Source organism: Siphateles boraxobius, unplaced genomic scaffold, assembly GCF_051911475.1.
Source record: "Siphateles boraxobius isolate OS27281-9 unplaced genomic scaffold, OSU_SipBor_1 6, whole genome shotgun sequence".
Taxonomy (NCBI): Eukaryota; Metazoa; Chordata; class Actinopteri; order Cypriniformes; family Leuciscidae; genus Siphateles; species Siphateles boraxobius.
The window spans coordinates 13,680,588-13,699,478 of NW_027509186.1; the positions used below are offsets into that span (position 1 = coordinate 13,680,588).

General features: G+C 38.4%; 1 protein-coding gene across 3 annotated transcripts in view; it reads right to left on the minus strand.

Moving 5' to 3' along the window:
* Window positions 1–3,027: 3,027 nt before the first annotated feature.
* The window catches only part of gal3st2 (galactose-3-O-sulfotransferase 2), a 67,730-nt gene continuing 51,866 nt past the window's right edge, over window positions 3,028–18,891 (minus strand). For all 3 annotated transcript variants that reach the window (XM_077207801.1, XM_077207802.1, XM_077207800.1), the window contains 3 exons: window positions 10,915–11,025; window positions 8,636–9,281; window positions 3,028–7,152 (listed from right to left, as the gene is read on the minus strand). In XM_077207801.1, coding sequence (XP_077063916.1) covers window positions 6,037–7,152; window positions 8,636–9,281; window positions 10,915–11,025 — 1,873 coding nt within the window. In that variant the 3' untranslated portion in view covers window positions 3,028–6,036. The remainder of the gene's footprint in view (window positions 7,153–8,635; window positions 9,282–10,914; window positions 11,026–18,891) is intronic.

Below are 18,891 nucleotides of genomic sequence, written 5' to 3' on the forward strand. Positions count from 1 at the left end.
TCTAATGTTTCCTGTTCCCTGTTATCCTCCTGTAAGTTTCATGTTCTGTTTTTGTTTTATATGTATTAGTTATGTTTTCCCCCTCGTGGGTTTTGTTTTGTGTTTATGTTTTCTTTTGTAAATAAATATAATTTCTCCTGCACTTGAGTCCTCACACTTTTTTCCTTACCTGTTCCGTGACAGAATCAATACAGCATCACCAATTGTGAGGAGGATGTATTTCCTTTCTTAATATATATTTTTAAATCCTGTCAGGCTCATATTTGATTTGAAAGCTACAGCTTAGGCGAATAATAAGCTGTAAATGATAATAAGCTTCAGAAATATAACACACAGGTCAAATTGACAAATGGAATTTATGGTGCTTTTTCTGCTCACTATAATAATGTACATGTTTGATGTATTATTTATGTATTTGTTTATTAATTATTATATTTATTTAATAGATTAAAATAATTAGAAAATGTGTTTTTAATAACTTTTTTATTTATTGTTTATTTATGTTTTTCTCTCCAGTTTTTCTCTAGACTTTTCCACAGACCCGTCACCCCTTTACCGTTTGAAAACCCCTATAGTGATTTTATGTGATGGCAGAATTTTAAGTTTTGGGTGAACTATGGCACTGGGTTATAACTTTGCACGGATTCCATCATCACTAATGCTTAACTATTATGATTATGCTTTCGGAAAAATGTTGCTGTGAATAGAAACTTGTGGATTGTTTCGTGGCTGGATTGTCAGTTAGAATAATGTGAACGCATATGCTTTTCAGGTCTCATGATTCACGCTGAAACTCTGACACTAATGACTGTATTACTGCGGATCGTGTGGGTGTTTCATAACAGCTGCTGCTTTCAGTCCATGTCTGTTGCTGTTGGAGGGTGAAACTTTTAATTATGACAAATAAAAGAAAATAAATCTCAGTACGTTTTCAAATACGTCTCTTAAACCCCTTCCTACTTTAAATTATTTTCTTCTTCTTCTCAATATTTCATTTCTTTCTCCAAGCACACCAGATTCCATCACGACAAATCTCCAATGCAAAAAAAGTCAAAAATTACATCAGGCAAGATTCCTACAAATGCAACACCTCAAAGGATCAAGATTTCCAACACCTGTCTGTCAAATTAGAAAGCAATTTACGTTCCACAACATCCTGCAGCATTATGATCATTACATCAGCTTCACGCTTTTTTTTTAAATATGCATATCAGTTCTGTCCTTCTCTAGCAAATGTGGAATGATCAAAAGCAGAAACATGAAAGAATTTCACATTTTATAAAGTAACTGAAAGTTTAAACATGAGGCTTGTAAAAAATGCTGTCTGAAATAGGCCTAGACATAATACATTATAAATATAAAAACAAACAAAACAACTTTTTATTATTATTTTTACCACAGTTTCCAACATATACATTTTCTACTATCATTAACATTACAATACAATAATTTAGGTAATTTGGTGTTGTCCATGATCACTGTCATCATAAAAAATGGAGGTAGCAAAATGACAACATTTTTTGAAAGATTACGTTTTTGGAGGATTGTCAATTACCTCATTCATTTTAAATGACTTGGCAGGATCCGTGATTTTGTTTTATATTACTTATTTTTACACATGGTCACATAACGTTTTACACTATTTTCCTAATCAAACTAAAATATTAAGAAGCCGAATCAATAAATTATTGTTAAAGCAGGTAAAAACGACATAGTAAATTCTGTTTAGACCTTAATTTGCCTGAATGTCCGGTGTTCATCATGGTAAGTTTTGTGGTAACTAGCCTACTTTTTGCACAGTAAATTTCACTTTGTGCTGAGCAGCCATGTAACATGGTACTCACCAACACTAGTCCGACTGATTCATCTCCCCTGGACCTGCAGATGCAAACCTGAAAAGATAACCACAGCTGTTGTGTTGTTCGGAGAGAAGCAGTGTCTTCAGCTCCAGTTCATCGCGGTAAAGTAGCCTACCTTCAAATGTCTCCACAAGAGGGCGACAATCGCCACGAAAAACAAATACAAAATAAAAGTAGTTTCACCATCATTTTGATGCAGTTATTGAACAGATGGAATACAGTTTTTTATCATGTATACAGTAAAATAATAATAATAACAATAAGTTAGTGAAGGCCTATATAAAATGTATTAGATATATTATAATTATTAGCTACTATTATTATTGTTGTTGTTGTAAATTTGTAGCTGTGTGTTTTTATTATATAAAGATATTTGCAAGTTGTGTCTAAAGTGCATGGATTAATTGATGATTAAATATTTAAATATTTCTTTACCTTTTTATCATGTATATAATAACAATATTTGTAGATAACATTATTATTTGTAAATTTGTATTTGTTTTAAATTTAATTCGATTTGTAAGCTGTGTGGACAGTCTGGACAGTGTGATTCCCAATCACATGGACTAATTAATGATTCATATTAACTATTGTTCATTATTAATGTATTTAATATTAAAATATTTCATAGTAATGCACTTCTACGCATGCACATAATAATACAGATAAGACACTCATAAGCAAGAAGTGTGAAGCATGACAAGTGAACTTAAATTTGGTGATTTTGTTACTTCTGGAAACAGCTGCCTGCACGATCTCTGGTTTTTATGTAGCAGATTTTTGAGATTGTTTTTACTTGTTCTGTTGAGACATTTGGCCACATGCTGACATGTGTTTCATTACAGGTGAAACTCAGATCTACTGTATACTAAAATCCAGGGTCATTATTGAAAAGTCTTTCATGTCTATCCAAATACAACCTTTGGACAATGTTGATGAAAAACATCTTAGTGACAGTTTATCTTCAAACACAACAGTTATTTTGCTCTTTGGCGTATAGTCAAGTGACAAATCCACTGTTACACAAGGCTGCAGGTGTGATTCTTACTTACGCCACAAAACCCATTCCTCTATAAAATATGTGACCACAGGGCAAAAAGCTGAGTTTATACTTGTTTTGTATTAGATGAAACCATATAGGCTAGATAATATACAAAGACAACCATCATCAGTGAATCATCTTTTATTAATAAATAACAAATAGTTGCAAATATAGCTTTCAGATATTTGAAATAAGTTGCTGTACATTTAAAGTATATTGCTCCCAAACATTAAAGCAGGCTTTGAGATTAAAGCTCTGAGACTTTGGTTCGAATGATCTTTCATGAAGGCATCAGTCTGCTTTCTTCATTCAAATTGGCCTCAATGATGTATTAGGTTTTTAGGCTGGTCTTGTAGATGGCTATTCCTACATCATAATACAGAACATTTACATTAGGGTTCCACTTGTGAGGAACAGATGCTCCGTTAAATACAGTATTTGGACATTTACAACACACTTAGAGTCATTGTGTTACAAAATAAAATGCTTAACCAAAACATAGTCTATTTTAAAGAAATAAAGCCAACGTTCACTTTTTGAGCAAAACAACGACATTTGTTAAATTGATAGTTCCCCCCAAAAAAATGCTGTCATCATTTACTAGCCCTCAAGTTCTTCCAAACCTGTATGAGTTTGATGGCACCTGTTGATTTCCATAGTATTTTTTTCCTATGGAAGTCAATGGCTACCGTCAACCGTCTGGTTACTGACATTCTTCCAAATATCTTCTGTTCTACATAACAAAGACATTCATGCAGGTTCGGAACAATTTGAGGGTGAGTAATTTATGACTTTTATGAAGAATTGTTTGGTGAACTATCCCTTTAAGGCCCGTTCACACCAAGAACGATAACTAGCGCCCAATATCGTCCTGTTTATTCTAAATGCGTGCTGCAGTTTTGTCGTTTTCCGCTTGAAATGGTTGAGCTCTTAGAGCAGGATGGATTTTGATTAGCTGTCAATGTTTTATCCTTCATCTTCTGGGGTGAAAAAAAGTCTTTTTGAAAAATGATTCCAACGACATCGTTTCTCTGTGCCATTATCGTTAAATGTGTTTTGGACTCTGCTTTTTATTTAAATTTTTTGAACGATATCTTTGTCGTCATCTTTATAGTTATTGTTCAAGGTGTATATGGGCCTATAGACTTTTAATGAAAAAAAACAATACATTGAGACAAAATAAAAACAAATATTTGGACTTTTAGACTTGGATCATGTATAGTTAATGTGATGAATTACATGTGGTCACATAATACAGAATCTATGGTTCAACAAAGAACATTTAACATCCATGGAACCTTTCCATTGCTATTAAAAAAGTTCTTCACACTAAGAAAAAAAAATAACAACCCATTTTATGTAAACTGACTTCATAAAAATTACATTAACACCAATTAATTCTGAAAAAAGTTCTAATTTCTTTGCAGACTTGATAGTTTAACTAATACAATAAAGTTTATACATTTTGCTTATTTGTGGGCTTTTTGTCTTCATTTATAGGACAATAAAATGCAGACTGGAAAGTGAGAGACAGGGAATATAGGATCAGGACATGACAGGTCAGACTCAAACCTGAGCCAACATCATGTGCACAATATGCCACAGCACTGACAAACTCGTGCATTTTTAAGTTTGTGTTCTCAGTGTCGAAATACTTTGAGACAGTTCAGAAAGTCACTGGAAATAGCACCAAAAAAAGAGAGATTATTTCTATGTATTTTGCATTAGGCTCTGATTAATGCGTCTGAAATTGTCAGAGACGCATTTCCATATTTAACAACAAATCAATTTGAAAAGCCACATGGTACAAAAATAAATAACTGGATTTAGAAAGATTTATGCATATATTCTAAGTTATTTACAACATTGCTGTCACAGTTCAATTTCCAATTAGTGCTGTAAAAAACAAAAACCTAGTTCAACTGGATTTATACTTTTGCAAAATGCCAAACACGTACTTTATCCATCTTATATAATCTTCTGACTCACTGAAAACCTTCATATTTAGCCAGTGAGGTACAGAAAGTTTTGAATCTTCCAAAACACATAAAACAGCTGAAAAGGCTTGATAAACCAGTCTAAAATGGAAAGTAATTGATGGAAAGTTGATTCTTATCAGAACAGAAAGTGCAATCAAGTGAAACAAGACTTACTTTGTCATCTAAGACAGTGAACCACACTTGATTATTATTGTCTCGCAGCATATAACCATATCCTGTAATATTTCAAGAACCAAAATGATCAAGTATCAGGTATGGTTTTGCTGGAGGACAGAGCATAAATACATTGATGGATGTAATTCATATGCAGAAACAATATTTTAATAAATACATCGATATTTCATATTTTTAATTTATTGAAAAAGACATTGTCATGGGGACAATCAGTCATTAATGATACTAACGCAGACCTTGCTTGATTTCAATACGGACCTCACTGAAAGTAATGATAACTTGAAATGTAGTATGTGATTCAGATGTTGATTCAAAGTCAATAAACAAAAATTTTTCAAACTTGTCTTTTTGATCAATTTGTCAAAAGAACTGGATCTTTTGCTTAAAGCCCTGGACTAAACTGATCTGTTTGTAAAGTGTGGCCACATTACTGTTACCATGACCGTCCGTAGGGTTGAGTAACCAGTGCGATTGCACCGGGCCCCATGCTTTAGGGCCCCCTTGTGAACGCCAACGAACCCCGCTTCCTCGCACTGGGCTTCCTCTATCTCACACTAGGCCGCGCCCTATGTTTGGGACAGCACTGACCGTTACTCTGAGACATTTCGCGTTATTTAAATCCAGTCATTTCAACTAGAATCTGTGATCAGGACTGGAATCTGTGATCAGGAGTGAAATCTGTGATCAGGAGTGGAATCTGTGATCAGGAGTGGAATCTGTGATCAGGAGTGAAATCTGTGATCAGGACTGGAATCAGTGAGGCCGAAAAACAGAATTCTTCCACGTTGACAGACAGAAAGCTGCTCGGTTTAAAAGAGACCTCTGTGTGAGCTGTGCTCCATAGACAATAGACTTTTTTTGCCTGCAAAATCTCCGTTAATATCTTAATTTCTGACTGCTCCTTTGAGTTAACTAATTCTGTTCTTAATTCTCATCAAGTAATTCATCTCAACAAAGCAGATTATTGTGGTTCCTTATGTATATTTGAGTTCATCACAGGTTTTTGAGCGGTATGTTTATCGGAGTCTCCTTTTATTTCTTTATTCTTATGTTTGGTTCCATTGTGTGCTTCAAAACTGTCTTGTCTCAACCTATGAACAACAGTGCCATTGACCAAAACCTGTAAGCTATGTTCATCCGCAATGGCTGAATTTGTATTGTTATGTATGGAATTGTTGGTCACTGCTATGTGCACATTTGTCACAATATTGCGTTTAACAGCTCTGTGCGTTGCAATATTTCTGGAGGCCTCAATCTTTTTTAAGGCAACGGCACGCGCGTCCGCCAGCTGAGGGAACTGTTTGGTGTACAAGGCTGATGTGTACTGCAGTTCAGGTGTAATCAACCTCTGACAAAGCCGAAAAGTGTCATTATTTAACCCCAGGCGGAGGTTATAACCTTGAATAACTGCTGCACCATATTGAAACGGCTTTAATGATGAATCTTTGATGTCCGCAGGATCAACAGCCCCTCCTCCCTGTAAACACATTTGCTCAAGCTTCATCCTCTTTCCCCTCAGAAGCTCTACTTCCCGTTGGAGCTTCGTCCGTCCGATTGTGGAGTCTATGCGTTTCCAGAAAGTGGCATTAAAGTGCTGGTACACTCGCCAGTCTAGTGAATTCCACTGTTTTACCCGCTCTGCGGTCTCTGCACTTAAGGGTCGACGAGAGTGTTCACTGCGACTGTTGAGGCGGAAAGACGAAATATCATCCAGTGACCAGCAGAGGGCGTGTTTTAGAAGCACCAGGGATTCATCAAAATACTCCGAGATGAGGATCAGCGGAAAGTCGCGTTCCACGGCAGAGATGACCTCGGCGCTACGCTTGTCCAGATCGTTGTCGTTCTCGGGCGCTGTATTATCCAGACCGAAGTCAAAGGTCAATATGTTACGTGCATAGTGGTTATTAGGCACAGATGTGTTGTAGCTCCGCCCACCCTGGATCAGGAACTCCTCAAGGCTTTTGACAACACGGAATGCCGGGATCGCTTTGTAGTAAACAAACAGGGATTCCATCATCGCCACCGGATTCCGAAGAATGGAGAAGTAGAATGTGTCCTTGGGCATCAACTTCCTCACCTGAATGTCAGAAAGATATAAAGACAATATGAGCTTATGTCAATCTAATCTTTTTTTAGATTTCCAACACTGTTTATGACTAACTTACAAATAAAAAATGTACAATTTAAAGAAATATTGACCTCTTGCTCTTTGTCAAAGACAGATAAACACATCCAGCATAACTGAAGTTCCATCACAGAATGCAATCTCCATGCAATCAGTGCAAATGTCCTCTTAAGTCATTCGGATCTGCACCTGCTTACATCAATCTAGCACTGGGTGATTTGTCTTCCTCTTGAAAATTAAAATGATTTATGTGCTTGCCAAGTTGTCTACGCACACTCAGGATTGCATTCACAACACAGAGAGTCTTGACAAAATCGCAAACAATTATTCACCTCAAATGTGCTTAATGGTAAATCCTTAACACTCTGGTGATATAAAATTATTTATTTAATTATTATTTTTTACTTCATCTGAGTGGTACGCAACTTCGTAAAGGTTTTGGCAGTTGCTGTGTGAACACAAAAATCATGGACATGACTTGAAAAGGTTAAATGGTCCTGAAAAAACAGTCACTCTTGTATTGTTCACAGTCAAAAATGACCGCATTGGAAAAGAATGGGAGATTAATTTAATTTATTGGAAACGTTTCGTACCGCGCCCAAACAAATTCTTACTGAAAGCTATATCAACATCACCCTCAATTTTGGAACACAGCTTGTAAAGATTTATGGCTTTGATTTTCTCAGTTTTAGAATAAACGTGTTTTGTGAAATATGAATGTCATATAAAAATTGAAAATGGTATTTTTGTGCATTTTTCATAATAAATGTAAAATTGAATAACTTTTTTCAAGTTCACTTCTTTAAAAGAATAATCTGCAATAATAACAAGCAATAATCGTCCAAGTGTCATCTTTAAAAAGAGACCAAACTTAAGTCTGTGCTCCAAAGCATTTAGGATTTATGACAGTTTAAGTTGGACATTTCATTTTCAGGTCCATGCTCAAAAAGCGAATAAATGGATTATAACTACAGCATAAATATCATTTTTGACCGAAATGTGAACAGTAACAGATGGCTAACCAATTAAATATAAGGCCAAATCAATATAACATTATAAATACAGAATAATAAATAAAAAAGGCATTAATTTTTATTTGGAGTCTGCTCCATCTGCTCTCTTGCATCTGTCGCTTAAAATCTCACATAATGCTATTTATTTAATCAAAAACACTGTCCATATGCACTGCATGTTTTTTGCCTTGTGCTGCACAATCCAGACTCTAATAAAAAGTAATGATTACATTCTCCTTATTTATTATTCCATGTTTATATTATATTATGAAATATTTATTTTATTTATTTTTTTACAATCCACAGCATTTCAGTGCTTCTATTCAAACCCTTCGTTCTTTTATTAATCTAATTCTGCAACAACTTTAGGGTGCATGCTTTGGTACATCTCTCTCTTGGAAGTAATGTGCTCTCAGACTGACCTCTTGTGAGCTGAATCTCATATGATTGCACAGGATGTGGAACTCTTTCACGCTGCGAGTCCTGACACCCTCCACAAAGTGTGCTGCAAAGAATGTTGGGTAAAATAACTGGCTGTGCATGTTCAGCGGCAAGGCAAACGTCAAGTTATGGCTGTCCCCGTAACGATAGAGAATGTTCAATATGGTGCTGCTGGCAGTCTTGTGCGTCTTGAGGAAGACAATGTGGTTTTTGGGTTGACACGTGACAGCTTCTGATTTTAATGTATATTTATCAGTATCGTTATCAGAGCGTGGTGGTTTTTGAATTTCAGGGTCATTTTCGTCGATAACTGGCTGGTGCTGAAATTGTTTAGCCACTTCTTGGTCCAGCAAGAATTTGTTCGGCTCTATTGGTGGAACTGCTTTGGTAATGCTGGTAAGCTTTTTTCTTTCAATCTCCAAGACTTGGTCCCTTTCCCCTTCTAAATTAGGGTTTACGCTCTCGCCTCTTCTCTGTGTGAAAGAATGCTGGTCGACTGGTTCCTCAACGATGGCTGCTGAGACAGACCAAAGGTTTCCTAGATTGTCTATGCGTTTCAGGGGTCTATGGATCTCTGGAGGCATCCTGACCAGCTGTTCACTCACAAGTTTCAAAACCTTGGAACTCCTAAACGAGAGAGAAAGAGACATTTTAGATATTGATCCTAATGGAACCTACACAATTCAGCAATATTTCATGTCCTTTACATTATCTTTAAAGGAAATATCATCCATGAAAGCTGTTAAATCTGAGCTAAAAAGTCTACCCCTATGTTTATAATTTGATATACATAAGGCTACATATATGTATCTATCTTGCATATATCTACATAAATGCATATTTTTCTATATATTTTGACCTTCCATTCACATTGACACACCGTTTTTGTCCTACTTAATGGAGCTTTTTGAAATTGTTAAATACAGTATGAAAATTATATTTTCGCATTATAGTTTGGACAGTGACAATTTGAAACCGAAAACATATTAGAAAACGTAGACGCATGTTTAATCATGTAACGCATATTGAAGCCATAGATATCTATGGTTATAACAGCATTGTGTGCCTGCTATCCATTTTCATTGTTATTTAGTACAATCTTCATATTACATTCCTGAAAAATGTCAGAAAATTGCTGTGTTCTGCAGCAAAACATGAGGGTAATTGCATATTAGGATTAATACAACAATTGCGATTATGAACTCGAGTGATATGCCGTGTTGCGTTGTTGCGTCGGAATATAGTGAAATTGTGTTTGAGTTGAAGCAACTTGAAAATCAAATTCACGAGGTGTTAAAGAGGCAGTTCAATCTGCTAGAAAGAAAGAAACTGCCTGAGTAGATGTTTGAGTCTATTAATACCGTTTTTAAATTTTTCCTCTTTATATAATGACTCTACTAGCCCCAGAACCCATTTTGATTATTGGAGACTCAATGGTGAGACAGCTGAATGTTTTTATGGCTTCTTAATTATTTATCTTCTTCAATATTGGACTAATTCGCTAGAGAGAAAGAAACTGCCTGAGGCTTGTCGGAGAAATGCCGGTGGATTCAGTAGATCCTAAAGATGGTGTGTTCAATCAACGGATACATTTGAATACAGCGTCACCACAGCGAACCAATGTTAGAACAAAGAAAGATAGAAGGAATTCTCCATCACCGGCACAACCGGTTTCTTCCAGCGGTAATCGTCCTAGAGTAGATGTTTGAGTTTATCAATGCCTCTTTTAAATTCTTCCTCTTCAAATAATGATTCTACCAGGGACATTATGATTATGTGAGACTCAATAGTGAATGTGAATGTTTCTATGTCTTCTTATTTATGTTCTTCTATATTAGACTCAATTGCTCCAGTCAAATTAGGGACAAGGTCAGTAGGAAATCAAGTACCTTGGATGAATGATGATATTCGTAATCTAAGGAGATAGTGCAGTAAGTCATAACGTGCATGGAAATCATTTTAAGCATTTACGAGTATTTTAGTACATTTTAACTACTAACTGCCATAAAGCAGGGTTTCTATTCAAAACCATCAATAATTTGCTTAACCCGCTGCCTAGTGCTGCTTATTGTCCGATAGACTTACTCGTTTTTGAATAAAATTATATTCTCAGTGAGCTTTTATTATATTTTACGCATGTGCACTAAGGTGATTAAAGCGGTTTTCTATGTTTCAGTGTGGACGAGGAGAGTGTTTGGGGAAAAAAAAGCAGTTTGTCTCCGGATTCATATAGACGCATGAATTTTAAAACTTTCTTAACCTGGTCTGTCGGACCACTCCCAGCATCTGCAGCGCCACACAGAGGACAGTCAGGACCATCAGAGTGAACCACATAAAACGCAGGCGACTGCAACACGCGACTCTCACACACCTGTAAACCACAGTGCAGAAAGAACCACAGGTTAATAAACAACAACAAAATACAACAAAGCAAAACAAAGTGAATGCAAGTTCAATACATGCATATACAGCTTAGCTCAACAGTCGACATTGTGGTCAGTGACGCAAACATTGTAAAGGCATCGCAGTAATATTAATATAATATAACAATTGTGCTTTTGGATATGCCCTTTATCTCAAGAGATAGTGACAAAGGAGTGTATAAGTGTTTAGTGTACCATTACACTTTGGGTAAAGAGCATGTAAATGGTAAGTTAATAAAGAGTCAGCGTCGGTTTACAGTAAAACAATTATACTATACACTCTTTGTCAGGTTTAAATTATAATTCTGTTCTATGGACTTTTAGTTTGCATTACCCTGTTTTCCTGTGTTTCTGTTACTGTTTCTTTTATTACTATATTCCCGTTCATCATCGTTTTTGATTAGTTATACACCCGCTTCATTTTAGTTCATTAACTGGTGTGTGTATATATATATATACATTAGAGGTTAGCGTTACAGGTTAGCGTTACATTAGATATATGATCACCCTCTTGTTCATGCATATGCTTTTAAACCATTCAAGCGCGGCAAGACAAAAAAGACCGCGCTGTCTGCGAATGCCCTGACGCACTTTCGCGCTTGAACGAACAATAACACTATGCATTTTATGACAAAATGTCCGTTTTGTCGAGTACCCTATGACATAAGAGCAGTATTAAATTAGTTATATAAAGTCTTAAATGAACAAAGAGTTGTGAGAAAATGAGACGCGTGTGAGATCCACGTCTCTGTCAGCAGCGTCAGATCTTAAAGGGACAGCAGCCACTAATTCTGTCTGTCAGTAAAGTTAATCAAGGAACAAAGGCAAAAGAAAATTACTCACTGCTATTGACTAAAGAACTTGTGTAGCTTTAATAAGGATTAATCTATATTCAATTTATAATTAATTCAGTGCAGATTGTTTGATAACTTTATTCAATGTCCTACCTGTTAGACAGGAAGGGCACAGGTAAATAAGACATTAATTATGGCTTTATGTGAGGATTGTTTGAAGTTCACTTAAATGAAAATTTTGAAGCCTAATAGAATGAAAAAAAAACTTTCAATACACTAATGTTGAATGGCTATAATTACAGTTTAAAACTGGGGGGAGAAATCAATTTAATTGAGACATCAGTAGCTGTATTAAAAATGAATAAGTGTATGTTAAAAAAACAAGTGTTTTAATTGCGATTAATAACAGAAAAATGGGTGATTAATCTAGTTAATTTTTTTAATCGATCGACAGCACTAATATATACAGGTCCTTCTCAAAAAATTAGCATATTGTGATAAAGTTCATTATTTTCCATAATGTAATGATAAAAATTAAACTTTCATATATTTTAGAATCATTGCACACCAACTGAAATATTTCAGGTCTTTTATTGTTTTAATACTGATGATTTTGGCATACAGCTCATGAAAACCCAAAATTCCTATCTCAAAAAATTAGCATATTTCATCCGACCAATAAAATGTGTTTTCTTAAGCTCATCCAGAGTGTTGGGTCTTGCGTCTCTCAACTTTCTCTTCACAATATCCAACAGATTCTCTATGGGGTTCAAGTCAGGAGAGTTGGTAGGCCAATTGAGCACAGTAATACCATGGTCATTAAACCATTTTCCAGTGGTTTTGGCACTGTGAGCAGGTGCCAGGTCGTGCTGAAAAATTATATCAGATGGAAGCATTAAGTGCTCCAAAATCTCCTGATAGCTAGCTGCATTGACCCTGCCCTTGATAAAACAGTGGACCAACACCAGCAGCTGACATGGCACCCAAGACCATCACTGACTGTGGGTACTTGACACTGGACTTCAGGCATCTTGGCATTTCCTTCTCCCCAGTCTTCCTCCAGACTCTGGCACCTTGATTTCCGAATGACATGCAAAATTTGCTTTCATCCGAAAAAAGTACTTTGGACCACTGAGCAACAGTCCAGTGCTGCTTCTCTGTAGCCCAGGTCAGGCGCTTCTTCCGTTGTTTCTGGCTCAAAAGTGGCTTGACCTGGGGAATGCGGCACCTGTAGCCCATTTCCTGCACACGCCTGTGCACGGTGGCTCTGGATGTTTCTACTCCAGACTCAGTCCACTGCTTCCGCAGGTCCCCCAAGGTCTGGAATCGGTCCTTCTCCACAATCTTCCTCAGGGTCCGGTCACCTCTTCTCGTTGTGCAGCGTTTTTTGCCACACTTTTTCCTTCCCACAGACTTCCCACAGAGGTGCCTTGATACAGCACTCTGGAAACAGCCTATTTGTTCAGAAATTTCTTTCTGTGTCTTACCCTCTTGCTTGAGGGTGTCAATGATGGCCTTCTGGACAGCAGTCAGGTCGGGAGTCTTACCCATGATTGCGGTTTTGAGTAATGAAACAGGCTGGGAGTTTTTAAAAGCCTCAGGAATCTTTTGCAGGTGTTTAGAGTTAATTAGTTGATTCAGATGATTAGGTTAATAGCTCGTTTAGAGACCCTTTTCATGATTTGCTAATTTTTTGAGATAGGAATTTTGGGTTTTCATGAGCTGTATGCCAAAATCATCAGGATTAAAACAATAAAAGACTTGAAATATTTCAGTTGGTGTGCAATGAATCTAAAATATATGAAAGTTTAATTTTTATCATTACATTATGGAAAATAATGAACTTTATCACAATATGCTAATTTTTTGAGAAGGACCTGTATATATGAGAGAGAGAGAGAGAGAGAGCGAGAGAGAGAGAGAGAGACTGATATGAGCAATGTCGCTTGTTTGATATGAGCAATGTCACTTGTTATTCCACTACATTGTGTACGCGCTGTGGGTATCTGGCTAACAGTGACCATAACACTGGAGGAGGTCCAGGAAGATGGCCACTCCTCACCATCATTGCCGTTCCAGCCCTACCTGCCCTTAATCCTCCAGTGGACCTCACAAAACCATAGCTAGAACACACACTCGCCACAGATCTTGAACCCCCCGCAGACACAGAGCAAGCCTATTCCCGCAACAGACCCCCTGCCAGAGACCACGTCCATTCTGGAGCCCAAGCCTGGCACCAAGTCTGACCAGGGGCCTCATTTATAAAACTTTGCGTAGGTTTTGCGTCAGAAGTGGCGTACGGATGAAACATAGGACGTGCGTACGCACAGAAATATTCGGATTTATAAAACCGTGCGCACGCACATCCTACGCATTTTTTCCTTAATAAATCCCAATCAATTCTAAATGTAGCGCAGCTTTTGCGGCTTCATGTCACGCCCATAGTTGCCCATAAATAGTCCGTGAAACGCCCACAAGTTAATATTCATTGATTGTGAAATTATGGCAAACATAGAGAGGAAATCAAAAAAACGTAACTTCACTCAATGTGAGGTAGAAGTTATCGTTGGCGAGGTGGAAAAGAGGGCAACAAAGAGGGGAAAAATGTTGTTTGGAGGGCACAGTGTGGGCATTACTAATGCCAAAAAGGCACTTGAGTGGCAAAAGGTTGCAGACGCTGTAAATGCTGTAGCCTCACAACCTCGGACTGTGGCCGAAATAAAAAAGAAATGGTCAGACATCAAAGTCGAGGCAAAAAAGCGTCTAGCGCTCCATCGCCAGAGTGTGTCTGCCACGGGTGGGGGAAAGGGGACACCGGAGCTGACCCCTCTTGATGAGAGACTGTCGGCAATTATTGGGGAATCCCTATTAAGTGGAGTGGTGACTGAGGCGGAGGGGGACACTGACGCGCCAGATGCACCGGATGACACAGGTAAGTGAAATAAGTCAAATGAATGCAGTCAAGTCACATGTATGTAGGCTACACGATTACAATTTATTCATATAGAACAATCTTTATTTCAGTCGCTGGGTGTTCTAGCTGGGCCAGTGCCAGTGGTTCAGAGGCTGCAGCTGAGCAGCCGTCTGTGCCCAGCGTCTCCACGGCACGCGGCTCTCAACCCTCCAGCAGCAGGCGTGTCCTCACCGATGCTGTCCTTGAAATGCAGAGGGAAGTCATTAACTCAGTCAGAGAGGTGGCAAAGGAGTTGGGTGAAATCAAGACTGTCCTAACTGAAATAAACAGCACAATGAGGGAATTCTTGAATAAATAATATATTTTTTCCACACCTTTTGTTGTTCTTTACAAGCGACGCATCACTTCCAAACGCTGGCGCACAGCAGCAGCATTTGGCTCAAACGCCTGGGGATGGGGGTCAGGGTCGGGGCCACCACAGCAATCGGCGTCAGGGGGTAGAGGCACGTTTTTAAGCTGTGCCACATTGTGTAGCACAGCACATGCCAGCACGATTTTGGACACCTTTTCAGGAGTGTACAATAACCTCCCTCCAGTGCAGTCGAGGCAGCGCCATCTGCCCTTAAACAGGCCGATGGTGCGCTCCACTATAGCGCGAGCTCGGCTGTGGCACATGTTGTAGTGCCATTCCTCTGCATTATGTGGATTGAGGAAAGGTGTAAGCAGCGACTGTTTGAGGGGATATCCACTGTCCCCTGCAAGGATAGTGAAAGGGTTAAAACTTTGAAGTACAGTAAAATGTCTAGTAATCAAACGTAGCCTACCTAGAAGCCAGCCATCACGCACAGCACCAGCCTCGAGTCTGTGCCCAACACTGCTGTGTCTTAAAATGAATGAGTCATGGGTTGACCCAGGCCACCGAGCTACTACGTTAGTGAGCAACATGTCTGCATCACAAATAATTTGGACATTGATCGAATGGAAATGCTTTCGATTAATGAAAGCATTTTCATTCACATTCGTTGCCCTTCTGGCAACATGAGTGCAGTCAATAGCACCGATAACGTTTGGGAAACCGTACATAGCTGCAAATTGAGCTTTCTTGTTTGCCTGTTTACCCGCCGTGTATGGAAACTTTATGCACTCATGGGACAAAGCTATTATGCCTTTTAAAACGTCTGGCATTATCCGGCTAAGGGTCGGCTGAGATATGCCTGACCTGTAAGCCAATTCCCTCTGAAAAGTGCCAGTCGCCAGGAATCCTAGTGTTGTTAGGACTTGAAGTGGGACTGGCACGGCATGGTTCCTCCGAGTGCTCCTCTGTAACGCGGGGGCCAAAAGACCGCAGAGGTCCAACAGGACAGCTCGAGGAAGTCGGAACCGCCTCATGAGCCACTCGTCCTCATTTGCCAGCAAATCTTCTTGCTGTCTGAAGATGCGTTCACTCCGAATCCTTCCATTTGCCACATCTTCTAAGAGCGCAAGATCAGCCATTGTGCGTCATTACGCATTGTGATGGGGCATTTTATTTCCATCCATTTAATTGCATCTGACAAGCTACAGATGTTGGTTATAATCTACTTGGAAATGGGAATTAGTTCAGCGCAAATGTAATTTCTTGCAGCTTTCTGAATGGTTGAGACATAGGCTACGTCATACGTTATTTTATCAAAAATAAAACAAACTAAAGGCATATGCATGAATACCATGATTCCGTAGCTGATGAAGACATTTTTAGTATGAAAACAACTTTCCCCAGAGGACAAATAATACAACTATTTATCTATCTGTCTATAAATCTATCTAGGCTATATATCTCCCTAATTATATATCTATCTGACTGACTATCTAATTGCATCTATATCTGCTCCGCCAAACGGACACATTGGCGAGAATATCAGTTTTGTACATTATTTCGTTCTGTTTACCATCTTATTTATGAGGATGAATTGTATAACATGCCAATATTATTGCAGAACATATTTGACTTTTCTTTTTGGAAATATTAATTTGCATTTCTGTTTCAGATCGATCAAACGGGTGTTCGTGTAGGCTGTTGATTGTAAGACTTGCTTTGTGAAGTCTTCGTGTTATTTATGAGAGGCAGTATTGCCATTTATTTTACACAACGGTCAACAGTTTCACACAGTTTCACGTGTTTCTTCCATCTGCCGACGGTGTCGCCATTTCTCATTTCACCCGTTTTTGTGCGTACGCCTGGGTCAGAGCTTGCGTGAAGGACCGCACATTTTCCCGTCAAGTTTGCTTTTTATAAATACCAATTATTGCGTAGAGAGCGGCGTACGCCTTCTTTTGTGCGTGCGCAACGTTTATAAATGAGGCCCCAGGTGTGGGAGTTGTCCCCATTTCAGTGGGAATTTTAGTGAAGCTGGAAAGTGCGGAATCATGTCCAACCCATTCTCCAACTTAAAGGTCTTGTAACGACTGAGACAAATCAGACACAATTATTTGTTATATTTTACAAATAATATTTAAAACTCACTCTGGGATCTATGGTCTTATCCCCCCAACAAGGGCAAGAAAGGTCTTGGTTACCACGACTACGATCAGATAAGTTGGTTTTATTGCTGTTAAAAATGTGGTCACGTGGAAAAAGCAGAGGCCATAGGAAAGACCCACAGCCCTTAAAACAGACTTTCCTGCATTAATTTATGGACGAACTGATCTGTAAATGAACATGCACCCCAGGACACTGTGTGAATGATTTACTGTCTTGTGTAGTGCCTTTTGATACTATTATGTCTTTGACCGTTCGTTCTATCATAAAAGACAAAAGCATCAATGTAACCCCATCTGTATCGTGTCTCCTATCTAATTAATCCTCATTTAATGACTTAAGTGTACATCACCTTCAAATAGAATGCAGTGTGTGTTTGTTATATCCATCTGAGTATAAATTAACACAAACAGCAAGGCAAGTCTAACCACACTTGAGACAGAGCCATAAATCCTCGCAACAGAGGAATTTCTCGCTTGGAAATCCCCCCTTTCTTATTGGTCGAGCCAACCCTGAGAGGTGAGACCTTCCTCAGACTTTAAATAGCCTCTACACAAGCTCTTCCCTCTCTTGGCCTTCTCGGTACATTCGCATAGCTGTCCTGCGGGGCCGCACCAGGCCCCAGAGCAGCAGGCCTTGACCCACAACCTGCCATGTGCTCATTCAGGAGAGAGAGGACTCCCTCAACCAGAACAGAATCAAAGGACAACATCAGGAGTGTGGCACAATTTCTTCATTTAATGCAGAAGAAGTCAATCGCAACTTCAACCATCAACTCTTTCAACTTCCTCCCTTCTCCTGTTTGCCCTGCGTGTTCTCTCCACCCCAAGGCTGGCAGGCAAACATCGGCACTCCATCCATGGGAACAGAGTCAAACCAATCACGCAAGTTTATCACCAATTCTTCAATCAACGCCAAAGAAATTGATTGAGACTCATGGAACCATCAAAATCCTTCTTCAGGAACTTTACGAAATGTTTCACTGCTAAGGTCATGCAAGTATAGCCTACATTTAATGAGGTGCTCTGAAAATTATAAGCTGATGGTTCTTTTCACAGTTAAAATGGATCTTTTCCATAGTTCCATTTCCTGCTTCCGGTTTCATTCCGTGACTCACCATTCAGTTTGTGATTTAGTTAATAAAACTTGTGCACAATACATATTTGGTTCTGATTCTCTGCTTGCAACAAAGTTTATTTTACGATTTTGATTTTGACTACAGGCTCTTAATACTTCTGTACAGTAAGAAAGACATTTCCCTCCCCCAGAAATTAACATTTCTTAGAATTAATAAACAATTAACACGGGGTGACCAGGTGGATTGATTGTCATATTAATTTTACTACATTAAGTTAATTATATTAGCTGATCCAAATATTCATAATCATTTATAACAAGTTATGATTGATTATTAATATTTCTTTAGAGCTAATTTGCTACAGTCTGTTCTTCCCCGCTTGGATTTTTTGTTTTATTCCCTTTATTTTCCAAATGGCTCTGCTCTGGGTTGCTCTCTGCCTTGTCTCCTCCATGGCTCTCCTTCTTCTGCCGACTCCACCATGGACTCTTCCTCCAATTTCACCCATGG